Source organism: Melospiza melodia, chromosome 4, assembly GCF_035770615.1.
Source record: "Melospiza melodia melodia isolate bMelMel2 chromosome 4, bMelMel2.pri, whole genome shotgun sequence".
NCBI classification, from domain to species: domain Eukaryota; kingdom Metazoa; phylum Chordata; class Aves; order Passeriformes; family Passerellidae; genus Melospiza; species Melospiza melodia.
This window is the reverse complement of record NC_086197.1, coordinates 55567774-55582472: the sequence shown is the minus strand read 5'-3', so window position 1 is coordinate 55582472 and position 14699 is coordinate 55567774. Positions and strand designations below refer to the sequence as shown.

The following is a 14699-nucleotide window of genomic DNA, read 5'->3' as shown; positions in this document are numbered from 1 at the left end:
ATTCATGAGGGGGCGGGGCAGCGCCGCGCGTGGGAGCGCCGCCGACGCCGCCGCCCCCGGGAAACGCGGCCGGGGCAGGGCTCGCGTCCCGGGATGCCGCCAGGATGCGCGGCGGAACGGCCCGATGCAAGGCGGCGGTGGATAGAGCATGGGGCTTGTCCTTCCCTCCGCAGCGCCCACGGACCCTCGCCTCCTGAGGGGCCAGCTCGACGCTCTCTGGCGTACACCCGCTCCCACCAGGAACGGGAGCAAGAGCCACGATTCTTCTACTTAAAAAAAAATAATAAAGTCAATTTTATTCAAGAAAAACCAAATGCGCCCATTGCTACCCCCTCCCCTCATTGGAGGGACTTGGCTCTGCTGTTAAAAAATCCGGGACGTTTCCCTTTCCTCAAAGGCTGTGATGCTGCCAGCCCGACGCAGAGAACCGGCTCCTTGGGGAAAGCCCCTCTGCAAGAGCCCGCTCTGGTGCAAGGCCATCGCACAGGTGAGGTATCACAGCGTGGCTGTGCCGGGTCCTGGGCCAGCCCCTCAACTGTCCCCATGGCAGCCCAGACGCCCGTGGAAGGTTGCAGCCCCTCAAGCTGGCTCCCTCCCTACTTCAGCCCGGCTATTGCCACATGCCCTCGTCTGGCTGTCCCCTGACAAGGGGCTTCGGGGACTCATTCAGAGAGGATGAGCCCCAAAGGGAAAGGATGGGGCATGGGCTGCAGGACAGGCTCTCAGCAGCTCAGGCTGGTTCCCCAGCATCTTCAGCATCAGCTTGGCTTGCAGTACAGGCACCACTGGCTGCAAAGAGGCCAAGTACCGAAATTCCTCCTGTCCAAAAAATTCACCAGGCATTTGCCTCTCTGAGTGAACGACCTGCGGTGGCCCCGAGATGCCATCAGCCAGGAACAGCTGCTGCCATCGGCATTTTCAACTATGTCTGAACAATGAAACACACGTTGCTTGGTGGAACAGCCGCTGGGAAAAGGGAAGGTCCTCTCTGGCAGAGGTAGCAGCTGTGCAGAGACCAGGTAGAACCCAGTGGGGGGTGCCAATGAGATCACCCGTTTAGCTGAACGAAAAGCAAAACTGAGAGAAGCAGCATTGCTCATGAGGCTGTCTGGTGTGACGCACACCCCAGCCCACCCGTGTTGGAGGAGGCACCTTCAGCGTGGGGTGTGCTGCAGTGAGGAGGGATCCCCGGGCTCCACCAGAGGCGTGTCCCCCACACCCTACTTCCCCACAGGCAGCAACACCCTGACCAGGGGATGGCCCCAGTGCTGTCCTGTCTGTGCTTTACCTCCGTGGAAGGGGCACCCCATTTTAGCCCCTTTGGGCCAACCCACCGGCACCACCACGCAACCTCCACTGAACAAAAACAAAAGGCAACAAAACAAAACCCACAGCACAAATGGAAAGGGAACGGCCAGGCACCGGCCCAAAGCTGCCGAGAAGGGAGCAAGCCACTCTGTGTCCCAGTGGTGCCACCCCCACTGCAAGGCACAAGTCCCAGCCTGCTACAGCTCCGACTGTGAGCGGGAGATGCGTGGGCCCTTGCGGATCTCCTTCCGCTTCTCTTCCTTCTTCCTCCTCTTCTCCTCATCCCGCAGCGCCTTCTGAAAGGTGTCAGCACTGGGGAAAAACTGGGGGTTGACAGAAAGGAGTCAGCATTGGGGAGCACCCACAGCCTCCCAGAGGCACAACCCCTCCAGACCCACCAAAGCCAATGTACAAGCCTCGCAGTCCAGGGAGCTTTGAGCACAGATCAGCAAGCGACAAACAGAGTCTCAACTACGAGGCAGGTGGCCACAGAAGGCAAGAGAGGGCATCAGGTGCCCAAAGTAGAGCACAGACAGGGAATTCAGTGTTTGTGTTTCAGCCATGCTTAGTCAGTGACAGGGGCATTTGGCAACTTCCCACAAGCCAGCCATTCCATTCCCCAGCCAGCTGCCTGGAGCTGTGACACAGATGGGAAAGCCCATGAGACAATCTGGCAGCGTTGCCATCTTACCTCTGACTGGTCCGTTTTAAAGGGATTGCGGTAATCAGGCGATTTCTCACTGATTCCTAGCTCCTGAGCCATCTGCAGAGCAAAGGGGAGACCTCACTGGGGAGTGGTGCCTCCCACTCGCATCCCCCAGCTGTGTGACCGGGGTCCCCTACTCTCCCACCAGTCCCATCTACGCTCTCTGCGCTTCCCCCATCCCTCAGCTCAAGGACAGCCCCCAGACATGGTGGGGGCAGTGCCCCTCCCTTCCTTTTACCCCAAAACCCTCAGCTCCCCCAGCCCAGCAGCAGAGGGTGGTAACGGCAGGGGGGACAAGGAGCCATACCAGCCGCAGGACCTGGGAGTGGGGTCCCTGCTCGAACACACCCGTCAGGTTGCAGAAGCCGATGCCCCAGCGGATGAGGCTGTTCCAGTTGGAGTTGCGGTCGAAGTAGTGGTGCACAATCTTGGGGAAGCGCAGGACCACGTCCCCGAAGAAGGCAGTGTTCTCCACCACGTGGGAGTATGCTGTGGGGACAGCCACCAGCTCCATCAGCACAGGGTGAGGGCAAACCAGTAGGCTCCCCAGTATGAACTGGTCAGAGAGGCAGCAATGGCGTCCCCAACAGACAGGGAGCAGCCCAGGTCTGGTCTGGATACACAGGGGTTTTGTACCTACCCCAGCACCAATCCCAGGAAGAATGTCTGTGGTGCACCAGAACAGAAGAAAAAGGAGGAGGGTAAAAACCAGAGAGGACCTACCATCCTTTATCTTCTCATCCTGAGGGAAGGGCCCATCAGGAGGCACATCAGCAGCGATGAGCACAGCACGGGAGTCCTCCAGCACCTGCCAGAGTCCTTGATTAGTGTTTTGTCCTGCCCTGCACCCTGGAGGTGCTGCCACAGCTGCCTCACTTTGAAACCCCATGGCATCCTCCCTTCAGGTCCTAAGGTTCACCTGCCACACACTCCACAGAAGCCCCCAACCCTTCCCATTTCAGCCCACCCCTGTGGGCTCAGAGTGCAGCCTGCACTGTGGCTTACTTTGAAGAGTCCCTTGAGCATGATGTCAATGATTTTGTACTGCTGGTTGATGTCATTGAGCTCAATCAAGTTCTTCAGAGCATTCATCTGGTCCTTGCGCTTCACCTCAAACAGCTTCTTATCTGCACCACTGTCAAGGGCACTTCAGCATTCTCCCACCACACTGCTCTCTCCCTCCTCCAGCAGGTCCCTGGCACCATCCCAGCCCCACTATGAGGTGTCTGAGGGGCAGCACCTGAGCCAGGATGGAACACAGATTTCCAGTGAACCCCTTGCCCAAACACCTCAGCAGGGCCCTTAACAGTGCCAAGAGCTTGTGAGGAGCTCTCCACAATCCATGCTCTGACTGATGGGATGGAGGAGGAACATGGAGGAAGAACATGAACTGCCACCTTCCCCATGGGTCTCCACATATTCATCTTTTCATACTTTGCCTGTTCACCAGGGGATGCTGCTGTGTGCTAAGAAGGGTTTGCATTAGCCCATCATCTCCTCATGAGCAAAAAGTGCCTGTGGCACAGAGGAGACCAAGTGCCACAAGCCCAGGAGTCCTCTTCCACCATCCCAGTTGGTGATCCCAAAGCACTGAGAAGTGCAGGCGTGCTCTGCCTCCTGGCTGGCCATGCCACTTCCAAGAGCAGACTGGGAAATGTGCTCAGTGCTCAGCACAATGGAGCAGAAAGAACACCAGGCATCACTGCCATTTCTGCTCCGGCACCAAGCCAGGCACTTGGTTAACAAACCCAGGAGCTTGGCACAAGCCCATCTACAGAAGGACAAAGCAGCAACTTCCCAGTGCTTCTGGATCCTCTCTTTTCCACTTCCTTGTGCCCCTTTCCATGGTCTCTGACCCCTTCCCTGTGCATGTGCTCCCTCCAGCCTCCGTAGCCATTAGTGCACACGTAGTCATGAGGGGCAGGCTGCAGAGGATACAGATTTCCAAGCCAGAGTCTACTCTCTGTTTCTCCAGGTCTGTGAAGCTGCCCTGGGAGAGCAGCAAGGCCAGCAGAAAGGGACAGATGATGAGAAAATCCATGTTGGCCACTGCAGCCTGGAAGAGAAAAGACCAACAAAACCAAAGATCATTGAGGAGACTTACCAAAAGGAGAAGTCACACAAGCCGCTTGGGACCAATGGCACAGTGCCCTTGGCACCAGGGTCCTTGCCCATCTCTCCCTTGTCCCCATGAGGAGTCTGAGGCATACAGTGGCCAGAGCAGAGGCACATGGTGATGCTGCAGCCAGCCTGCTGCAAGTGAACCCCTGGTCTCCCTCTTCTCTTTACCTGCCTGCACTGCCAGCCCCAGGTATCTGACCCAGCACTGACCCAACAGAAAATTTAAGTCCTACCCCTTGTTCCAAAAATAACAGCTAGGTTTTTGCTGGGTTTGTGAGGCAGAGCAGCCCAACAGCCACCACAGCAGGTCTGGAAGAAAGAGCGGGATCACTGAGGGGTTGAAGTCCATCTCTCCTTCAAGTACCAGTGCAACCAGCTCAGCGACCTCCCCTCACCACTTGGGGTATTGGTACCCGGACCCTTTCCCTCACTACAAGCTGGGTGCCACCACACCAAAAAACCACAGTTGGGTGACTTGGTGGTAGCTTCCCCCTCCCTCCAAACAAGTCTCTTCCCAGACAGTGTCTGAGGCTTTGCAGGGATGCTCTTGGGCAAAGCTGCTCCTGACCACAAATGTCCCTCAGACAAATTCAATGGCTGGAGAAAAAGGTCCTTGAGAATGAGGATCCTCTTGGACAGTCTACGCCTGGAAAAGTCTATACCTGGAGCTGTTGCTTAGTCTATACTGAGCAACAGCTCAGTCCCCAGGCAGCAGAACTCAGGGTGGTCTGACCTCAGGCACAAGGTTTCTGTGGAGCTGAGCACAGGCCACTGGCAATTACAGAAGCAACAGCTCCTTCAGAGGCATCATCTGAGCCACCTCCTGCTCCCGAAGGAAAGGCAGATGTCTAAAGCCACAAGAGCTGACCTCACTGCCCTCTTGAGTCCAAGTTTGCCTGCCCAGCCAAACTTGTCTCTGCAATGCCCTAATACTGAAACAAAAGCAAATCCTTTCTTGTTCTTTTCTTGTTGCTTTTCTTTTTTTAAACAAATACAATTTCTTCAACTCCAAGCCCATGAAAGAGGCAAAGCAAGCAGCACCAGCAGTTGTTCAGCCCTGCAAGGATCAGCAGCAGCTCCCACCATGTACCTCCTGCTGAGGCCAAGCCAAGCATCTTCCCACCCCTGGCAAAGGCAGGGGAGCAGTGTCAGACAAACACGAGAAACCCATATTTTGCTGTTGTGCTTTGTAAAACGCTGCACCCCTGGAAAGGAACAGACCAGAGTAAATACAACCAGCATTATTGAAGAAGACATGGCTGCTCAGCAATGTGCCCTATTTTTCTGACACGGTGTGGAGCCGGGACAGCAGCACAAACCCCCATGCCACAAATCCCCATGCCAGAGGGTCTGTCCCCTCTTCCCACGGTGATGTGAGGCTTAAGCCATATTCCAGCCATCCTGAATGCCACAAAGCATACCAAGCCAAGGCTGTAAGGAAAATTCTCCAGCCCAGGCAAACAGATGTTCTATTGGACCTAACAGCCTGGTCTGCTTCCAAGAGACTGCTTCACCCTGCCAAAAACAGTGACCCAGGACCCAGGGCCTGGCTCAGTGAGGTGGCACAGGTCTCTCCTCTGCAGAGCCCTACAGGTGCGCAACACCTCCCAAGCTCTCAGGGAGGAGGAAGTGCAGCAATGCAAAAGCACATAGAGTGACTGCCCTGGGACCAAGCTCCTGTCTGCTCCTTGGATGATACATACCAACATAAGGATTAGGCTGGCAATTTGCCATGCTCATGGAGAACTGGAAAGAGAAACTGGAGGTAGCCAGTGGCCTCCAGACTAGGCTGGAAGGCAAAGAGCAGAAATGCTGCCCACAACAGCTCTGCCATGCTGCCTGTGGCAGCCCCAGCATGCCTGGTTAGGATAGGGGCTGCAGTATCCCCCATTTCCAACACTGGAGTTGGGTGGCTGGAGGATATTCCACAGGTGCAACAAAGGGGAAGACGAGCTGCAAAAAAACCCTGTTCCAGGCAGAGCAGAGCAAAGCACAGCTCTCAGCTGCAGCAGCTGCTGACCAGCCAGCTGCTGCAGCACAAGGGCCACCAGCCTGCCTGCCTGCTCACAACAGTGATGAGCTTCTTCAGAGACACAACAGCAGATGCTGGGGTAGGGATGGTCAATGTTTGCAATGCAAATGTATTCAGATCCTCCTACACCAGTCTTAAAGATTGTCCCATGGGACAAGGTCAGAAGTAGAGGACTGGAGAACCACTCCATACTGGAAGCCCATCACTTTTTCATCTGATCTGCTGGCACTCATTCTCACATCGGAGCTATTTATTTGCCATTGTCCATCAGGGCTGCAACACACTGGGGAAAATGAAGCAGGCCCAGTTGTTTCTCTCACCCACAGGGAACTTGGGGCTGCTGATGCCATGTAGGACCATCGCAGATTTATTTCCTTTCACTACTCTGGCAATTTCACCCCATTTTAACAGCAGAGGACATTCCTTCCTCTCTAGGCCACACTATGTAACGGCAGAGATGCCAAAGCTCCTTGCAGATGTTCCTCCATGCTTTCCCCACAAACTCTCATGTCTCCACACCCGCTGAGGGATGAGACACAAACACTGCAGAGCTGCTCCTCTCTTTCCTCCCTGCTCCTCCCTGAATTGATTTCTGCTAGAGACAGCTCTGCCTGATGCTCCCAGAGCAGTCCAGGGAGCCAGGGCCTGGCCTGATGCTACAGATGGAAAGGAGTTTCCACCAACATTGCCTTGCAGCCCTGGCCAGCTGGCTGTTTCAGCAGCAAGCCCACCAGTCTGTCTCACTGTCTACCAACCTCTTAATTTAGATGTGTTTTTCCAAAGACATGACAACAGATGCCATGTAATAGATGGTTAGTACTTCCCATTAAAATGTTTTCAATTACTTTATAAATTTTCTTGCAGGAGCCCCATCTGAAGCAAGCATCCCTGAGATTTATTCACTTAATGAGCTTGCAAGGCAGAGCCATGCTGCCATGCTTAGGTTCCCTGGAGAAACTTTTGCATGACCCCCCCACTTCCCCTCTGCAGGCACTGAAATGTAGGGGGAAGAGCATCATCCTTCACCAGGAGCATGCTGTGGCTAAACAAGGGATGAAAACTCCCAGCCCCGTGAACCCAATCCCGAGGCACTCCTCCAACAACCAGATGAGGATTAATCTTTTGTTACAGGTGAACCAAAAGCTTCAGAAGTGAAACACCTCTGCTCAGACTCCTCTAGGAGGACATATCTATATGGGGCTTACAGGACCAGCTGCTTCAGTTGAAACAGTACTGGCCATTTACACCTGCTCGTCTCCAAAGTCTCCCAGCCACCCAGCCCAGAAGCTCGCGTACCGCACGGTTTGGCAGCCCCGATTTCCTGCTGTGATTTCCAGCAGGAATGGGTCGGTTCCAGCCCACCCTCGCGCCGGAGGGGTTCAAGCAGCCCCCTGAGGGGCTCGGGCGGCCGCTGGCACAGGAGATGCGGATTCTCCCGCAAGCTCCGCTGAAAGTAAAGGCAATCACACGGGGACGGTGGAAAGGGGACTAGCCGAACCGTCCCCGGCCGCGCTGCGGGAAAGCCACCCGAGCCGTGTCAAGGGGACGCAGCAAGCGGCACCCGGGAGGACGCGAACCCTCGGGGGGGACGGCAGCTCCCGGGAGCCGCGGGGCGAGCGGGCGGCGATGGCAGGCAGAGCCCGTCCGGCACAGCCCCTTAACCCAGGCTCCAGAGAGGGGTCCCGGGGCCGCCCTGCCCGCCCCGCTCATCGGCCACCCCGGCTGCCCGGGAGGACGGGCCCCTGCCGGGTCTCGCTCAGGGTGCTCCGGCCACCTCCGCCCCGTCCCCCGGAGCGGCCCCAGCGCTGCTCCCGCCACTCCCTCCTGCCCCGCCACGGCCCCGCTGGGCCTCCCGGGGCGGGGATGGCTCCCGGGGGCGCGGCCGGTCCCCACCTGCGGGCCGGGTGCCGGGTGCGGGTGCCGGGTGCGGGTGCCGAGGCCGGCGCTCACGCCCGCCGCGCTGCCATGCTGCCGCTGCTGCCGCTGCCACCGCCGCTCCGCCCCGCCGTGTCACTTCCTGAGCCCCCGCCCCGCCCCGCCACCGGCACCGGCACCGGCGGGCACTTGGAGAGTCTGGCGGCAACGGGACAGCGGGGATGGGGCTGTAGTCGCAGGGGTCACTCGTGACCTGGAAGAAGTCTCCTCATCCCTATGGGACACGTATCTGCTTCCCCCGGGATCCTGGCTGAGCCCCCACCGCCCCTTCCAGCCCAGAGCAAAGGGACCATCCCGCAGCCCTATCAGCCACGATGAGTGAGCAGAGTACCTCTTCCACAACGCCCCTGTACGACATCATTTCCCCAGGCAGGACTGTATTTTGATACATGAAGGGCATCAACCAAGCCTTATCCCGCACAGAAGGGGAAACTGAGCCGTTTCAGTAACAGAACTTTTTAATTTCAACAAACCTTTTTCTAAAAATGAGCAACAAGTAACTTCCTTTGTCCTTCTTCTCCCTACTACTCACTGGGAAGGAATGACAGGATGGGGGTCTCCTCCTAGATTCTTGCTTTGTTCCTCTGCTCTGTGCACTGTATCTTCTCATTTCAATCTCCAATGTGTGACAGAGACACTGCCACGTTTCCCAGACATCTGTCATTGACAGCATGAGTGGAAACCAAAAGAAAGGCATACATGCGATGGGAATTCCCACATTTGACATATCACTGACAGGAGGTTTTCATTACTAAACCAACCCTCCCATGGAACCTCACTGTCAACATACATAAGAAACATCAACCTGAAGAAAAGTCAAAGCTCCATTTTGACCAGAGGATTTTGTCTTTCGTGTCTATAACAATATTATTCACATAGCCCCCTGCTTCACTTCAAATGCATCTAAGATCCTTCCTTCCTAACCACCAAGATTTGAAGGTTTCTTAATACATAAAAAAGTCAGAAATGAAAAGTAACTTCAGCAATGTAACAAAACCTCCCATCCAAATTCCTTCATCCCTGTACAGAGAAGCAACATGGAGAAATGGAGTGGAGAGGTACTTTGTGGGGCCCAATGGCCTCCACCAGTACAACTTGCCCTCTGATTGTTCCACAACAGAGCAGCAACATCACATTGGGGGTAAGCATGAGGACAAGCTACTCCTGACAGGACAAACACCTCACCCACCACGTACCCTACCCATGGCTGATGACAGTGCCCCACAGTGAAGGAAGTCCCCACACCCACAGGAAATCACTGCCACGTCCACTTCCATCACTGCTACACATCTGAGGCAATGCAGCGCAATGAAAACAGGAAGGCAGAAAAAGTTTGAGAAACAAACAAATACTGCGTCAGGTTCCCTCTTTCTCCACAAGGCATCTGGGAGTGGCCTCTGCCTCTATCCCCAGAGAAGAGGATTTAGTTCACAGTGGCAGACTAGGCCCAAACAGAATAAAATCTGCTAATTCCCCTCAGTGGTTCCCAAATGCTCTCTGCGTTTTGAAAGTGCCTGAGTCACATCTGGGTTTCCACTACTTCCTGGGCATCCTGGCACTAGATGGCATGCAAACAGAGATTAACTCATTGCTCATCCTCCAGGGAAATCAATACAGGGATTGTTACTGCTTTGAAGCCAGAGACTCCCAAGCCTGCCCCTCTTTCATCAGATCACCTCAGCTTTATAGATAAACACAAGCCCAGCACACAGAGCCTTCTTTAATTCCAATTGTCCACTCATTTCTGAAATGTCTTCTCAGATTAGGACATGATGAAGTCTTTCATCCCACAGTCAGCTGCAACAAGAGAAGGAGCAGCAAATCAAGTGTCCTTCCTACCTCTGTTACACCTGCCACACACATTAGTACCAAAGGATACACAATGTCCTGATGCTTTACACGCAGGGTCCTCTGTCCCAAGAGCCGATCCAGCAAGGTCTGAATGACCTCTGACTGTTCTGGCTCCACCTGGTAATGACTATTCTGAATCTGAGGGGTCAGAAAAAAAGAATGATTTCCAGAACAACATAAAACTGTTGGGCTTGTTCCTCCATACTCCCTCCCTCATCTCCAAACAGACCAGTGAGATCTTCAAAGGCCAAAGCAAACACCTAGGGACTCCATTCCCATTTTCCTAAGCAGTCACTGCTCTCTTACCTGAGAAAGGAAGAGGTGAAGAGCATGAGACGTGGCCTCAGGCAGCTCTGCTATGTTGGCTTCTGCTGCCTCCTGAATAATCTGGCTAATTTCTTTTTGAGAAATAATATTGCTGCTCTGATATCTCACAAACTTGAACAAAGGAAAAAATAGAGACATTAAATAGTGGAAGACCCACAGAGTGCAACAGTGACTCATCACTTGCAAAGACCTCTTCTGTGCACCATTACTGCAACACCTTAACCACAGGCCTGATTTTTATACCACTTCTAATGGAACCAGTGCAAATATCTATGTTGATGGGGCTCTGATTTATAGCCAGACTTATTTTGGTTTAAGCTGGGAAGGAACTAAAATAAATGAGGTAACCTTTTAAAACTGAAATAAGAACAGCAAATACTCACAGACCCAACTTATATTTGGAGGGGGAAGGTTCACTTTAATAACCCCTTCCTCTCATTTACTGCCATGAGGGCTTTATCTTCATTATTTCTGCTGGGTAGGATCACATTCCCCCTCTAGCCCACAGACCCCAGATACAGCAGGGTAGAATATGGCACTAACTCCCTGCCCTAAAAGTCAGGTCTGTAAGGTTGAGACAGGAGACAAGCTGCAATGCCAAGCAGCCAGCTTGCTCCCTGACTGGTAACAGCAGTTGCATGTTCTCTGCAAGTTTCTCCTCTCCTCCCCAGGGATACTAGATGATATAAATAAATGTTACCAACACCAGAAGAACGGGAGGTGCTCACTAACAGCAGTCAGTTTCTGCAGGGTGTGGAAGTTCACTTGAAACTATCATTATTAATAGAGGGCAGGAATACAGTCCCGGGCAAAGCCACAGCAGTATCAGAGACTGTGTTGCATAGCAAGTTAACTACCAAACACCAGCCTAGGTGCATTGTGCCAACATACTGGGAAAGATGGGGAACAGCCCACCCTTCTGCTGCTCACCAAAGTCATCAGCCTGAGAACTTCTGGCTGCAGAAAGGACTTCTGGCCCCCACTGAGTAGTGTGAAGAGCAGGAATCGGTGCCACGGCTGCGAAGCAATGTGCAGAGCTGGGAGAGAAGGAGAAGCCACTCAAAGACAGCTGTAAAACTGCCAAAGTGACAGGCTGAACCCAGCTAAGGACAGTCTTCAATACTGAGCCCAAGTTTTCTCTCCTAGAACCCATGCTGTGAAACACTAAAGGGTTATTTTTCACTGCTCTTACTTGCTTTTTAATTGGTCACTCTCTGGGCAAGAGTTCAGTCAAGAGGACAAAAGCTTAATAGCTTTTCAAAGAAGAAAACACATATTGTCCATCTTTGTGCTGGTACAGGAAGAGAAACCTTCTCCTGGGGTGTATGTCATAAAACAGAGAGAGAGTATCTTTAGCCTGGGGTTTTAAAAATAATACCCTCCAGTTTCAATCTGAGGACAACTCTCCTGACCTCAGTTTTTATTTAGCTGCAGAATACCCTTTGGGTAATGAAGAAAGCCCTATAACAGAAGCTGAACAAACTGAGGCTGGATCTACATCAGACAGTGGACTATGGGGACCAGCCAGGCTGATGGTGGCAATGCAGTCAGTAGAGAAAATGCTCTCACTAAAGAACAAACATGATAACGTAACATGTATTAGGTAAGGCCATAAGTCTATGATGGCATGAGGTCTTTCACTGAATGCTGAAATTAAAATGTTATTACCTTGTATTTAGTAGAGGTTAGGAGCATGGGATAGACAAATAAATCAACTGATATAACTTTTTATACTATAGCAACTCACCAGAGTGTAGAAAAGGTCTATTTTCCACTGGCAGTCACATAACCTCCCTATTGCCACTACAAGAATATTTTCCATAGAAAAACAACACTGAAAAATAATGTCAAATATTTTGGGGATATCTTTCATCTGGGGTAAATGAGAAAGTACCAGCACTGTGCATGACCCTACTCTGCACATTTGGAAATATCTCTGGACCAAAAGAGGGTTTTAGAAAGCCTCAAGTGAGTCAACTCCTAGAGGCAGAGTCCAAGTGTTCTTGCATCTTTCAGCCAAATAAAGCTTGACCCTCATTCTGCTTGAAATAAGGAGACTTGTTATTGTTGTTCTGAATTTCAGCACCACAGCAGCCAAAGTGACAGGTTCAGCTGTTGCTGCAGCAGCATTTCATTAGTTTAATCCCAAATTAGCAAAGCCTCCCCATAACTTTTTTTTTTTTTTTTAATTCAGCCTTTTAATAGCCTCTCTTCTGGGGAATGACTGGCTGTCATTCATCTGCAGTATTACATCTTTATCCAACCACTTCCTCTCTCCCACCAGTGTCCCTTTTGCCTGGTGTTCATTCACTCCATTCCCTCCTCCATTGGTGTTTAAACAAACGAAGTAAACAGGTCAGGGTACAGAGAACTTTCTGGTTTAAGAACAGAGCCAGCACCTGAACTTCATGGCAGGAGGCTGACAATAGCAGAAGGGTCTATTTTTCCCCCCCAACAATGTACATGGTACAAATGTACAATGCAGTGATATTATCTTATACTGAAAACATGGTACACATTAGGTCTGACATGCACTCTGGAAACCAAGGTCAGAATTCACCCTGGAAATCCAGAATTTCTATTTTCCATTCCCTAAGGCTGCCTAATATCCTGTTCTTCCTTCCCTTCCTTCAAGACCAAACCATGACCAACACCGTCCTTTTGTAAGACACATCATGTTCAGATCCTCCCTCCCTCCCTCCCTCCCATATGTTTATGGTCTAAAGGTTTGATACAATTGGCCTGAAGGTCAAAGACTGTTCCTATACTCCTTCCATTCCCAAGCCTTTCCCTCTTACAGGGTTGGAGAACTACTTTTTGCCTTCTGGAAAGCATCTTGGTGTCCAGAGCCAAAGTTCATGCAGGGGAGCCAGGCACTGTGATCTCATCCCACAAAGCACAATATTAACTTTAGGCACACAAATAATTTTTCTTATTTGGTATAAACTCATCACACATTTTCTCCAGAGTGCTACTGGATAAAGAACTAAGAGCTCAAAATCACTGCAGGAGGGGAACTAGGAGAAGAAAGAACATGAAGACTTTACCAACATCCTGGTTCTTCACATACAGGTATTCCACTAAGGTTTCTAGGCAGGCAACCACTGCCTGAGAGAGCAGCAAGTCTTTCTGGAATACCAAGAGAAAAAAAAAAGAAAAAAAAAAAAAAAAAAAGTCAACAGCTATTGCAAGAGGAAAATTCGTAAAGTGCCAGGATCAGAAGAGTATGCAGCACAGGAAAATAACACCTTTCATCTCCTTCAAGGAATGCAATGTGCTGCAAATTATCTGTCACATCAAGGAGCCAGACAGAGCTACAACTACTTATTTTGAGACTAAAAATAATAAGTAACAGCCTCCAAAGAATAAAGACAGGAGCCCAACACAGCTTAAGTGTTAAATGGAAACTGATGTACTACCCCTGGAGCCCAGAATCACTTGAGCAAGTTAAATGTATGCTGATGCACTCACTACCCCCAGAAGCACCTTGTCAGGGGCATGGGGAATGGACTGGGATTTGTTATACATTTCCCACATCTGTCCCTATGGACGTGGCATCCCTGCAGAGAAAGAGATGGGAAGACAGAAATTGTCATTAGTACACAGAATTTCAGCTACCCAGTTGAGCAGCAGGGAGTACTGCATAGCTTGATTTACCTTCTCTCTCACTGCACTGTGCTGCAGCAAGAGCATTTTCCCTCCTCCTCATCACATATCTGTATGGGGTTGAAAATGCAGACAGAAGAAAAAGCAAGCAGGCAGCCCCTTTGATTCTGCAGCAGGGTGGTTTCTCCTCAGGTTACTGTTCCTGCTTGAAGCCCAACACTACTGTTGTTCCAAAAGTCACATTTTACATACCTGCAACTGGACATGCACCAGAAGGTTCTGCAGACTGACAACAAGTGAGAAGACCTGCTGCATGGCAAGGGGGTGCAGGGCAGTGCCCTGCAGTGATGATGGCTGTGGTTGAGCAGCATTTGGGGCTGTGTTTTGGCCAACAATCACCAGCAAGGAGGAGGAGAAGTTCTGTCGCAGGACAGCTCTCAGGAACTGCATGATGCTCACTAGACAGGGAGATGCTTATTAGTGTATGTCAGTGTTTTTCTCTGCTCTACCCTGTGTGTTGGTGCTTGTGCAACAGCATGGGAGAGGGTGATGAGAGAATATGTGAGCTTAATAGCCCACCGTAGTTGTCTGGCAGCTGCTGACAGCTGTAGACAGGAATGGCAACATGAGTTTCTTTGTAAATCTCCTTCTTTGAGACACTAACACAGTTCACACTCAGTTCCAGATGTCACTACCAACCTCCAAGGAAGATCTGTCCAACTACAGAACTTCCCTTTTCCCCTTCTCACCACCAGTTACACATTTACAACGTCAAATGGACCAAAGTTTCCAGATTCCCTCCAGCACCCCCAC

At 51.7% G+C, this 14699-nt stretch overlaps 1 protein-coding gene across 7 annotated transcripts in view; it reads right to left on the bottom strand.

The window, feature by feature from the left end:
- Positions 1-270: 270 nt before the first annotated feature.
- The window catches only part of LOC134417425 (coiled-coil domain-containing protein 134-like), a 46170-nt gene continuing 31741 nt past the window's right edge, over positions 271-14699 (bottom strand). For 4 of the 7 annotated variants that reach the window (XM_063154635.1, XM_063154637.1, XM_063154638.1 and 1 more), the window contains 10 exons: positions 14139-14344; positions 13328-13409; positions 11211-11317; positions 10260-10391; positions 3953-4070; positions 3020-3141; positions 2738-2822; positions 2322-2503; positions 2000-2071; positions 271-1631 (listed from right to left, as the gene is read on the bottom strand). In XM_063154635.1, the coding sequence (XP_063010705.1) occupies positions 1506-1631; positions 2000-2071; positions 2322-2503; positions 2738-2822; positions 3020-3141; positions 3953-4070; positions 10260-10391; positions 11211-11317; positions 13328-13409; positions 14139-14344 (1232 nt within the window). In that variant the 3' untranslated portion in view covers positions 271-1505. Of the gene's footprint in view, positions 1632-1999; positions 2072-2321; positions 2504-2737; positions 2823-3019; positions 3142-3952; positions 4071-5225; positions 5341-8060; positions 8143-8575; positions 9845-9981; positions 10240-10259; positions 10392-11210; positions 11318-13327; positions 13410-14138; positions 14345-14699 lie in introns of those variants that run through there. The other 3 variants (XM_063154641.1, XM_063154640.1, XM_063154642.1) reach the window with 3 other exon arrangements.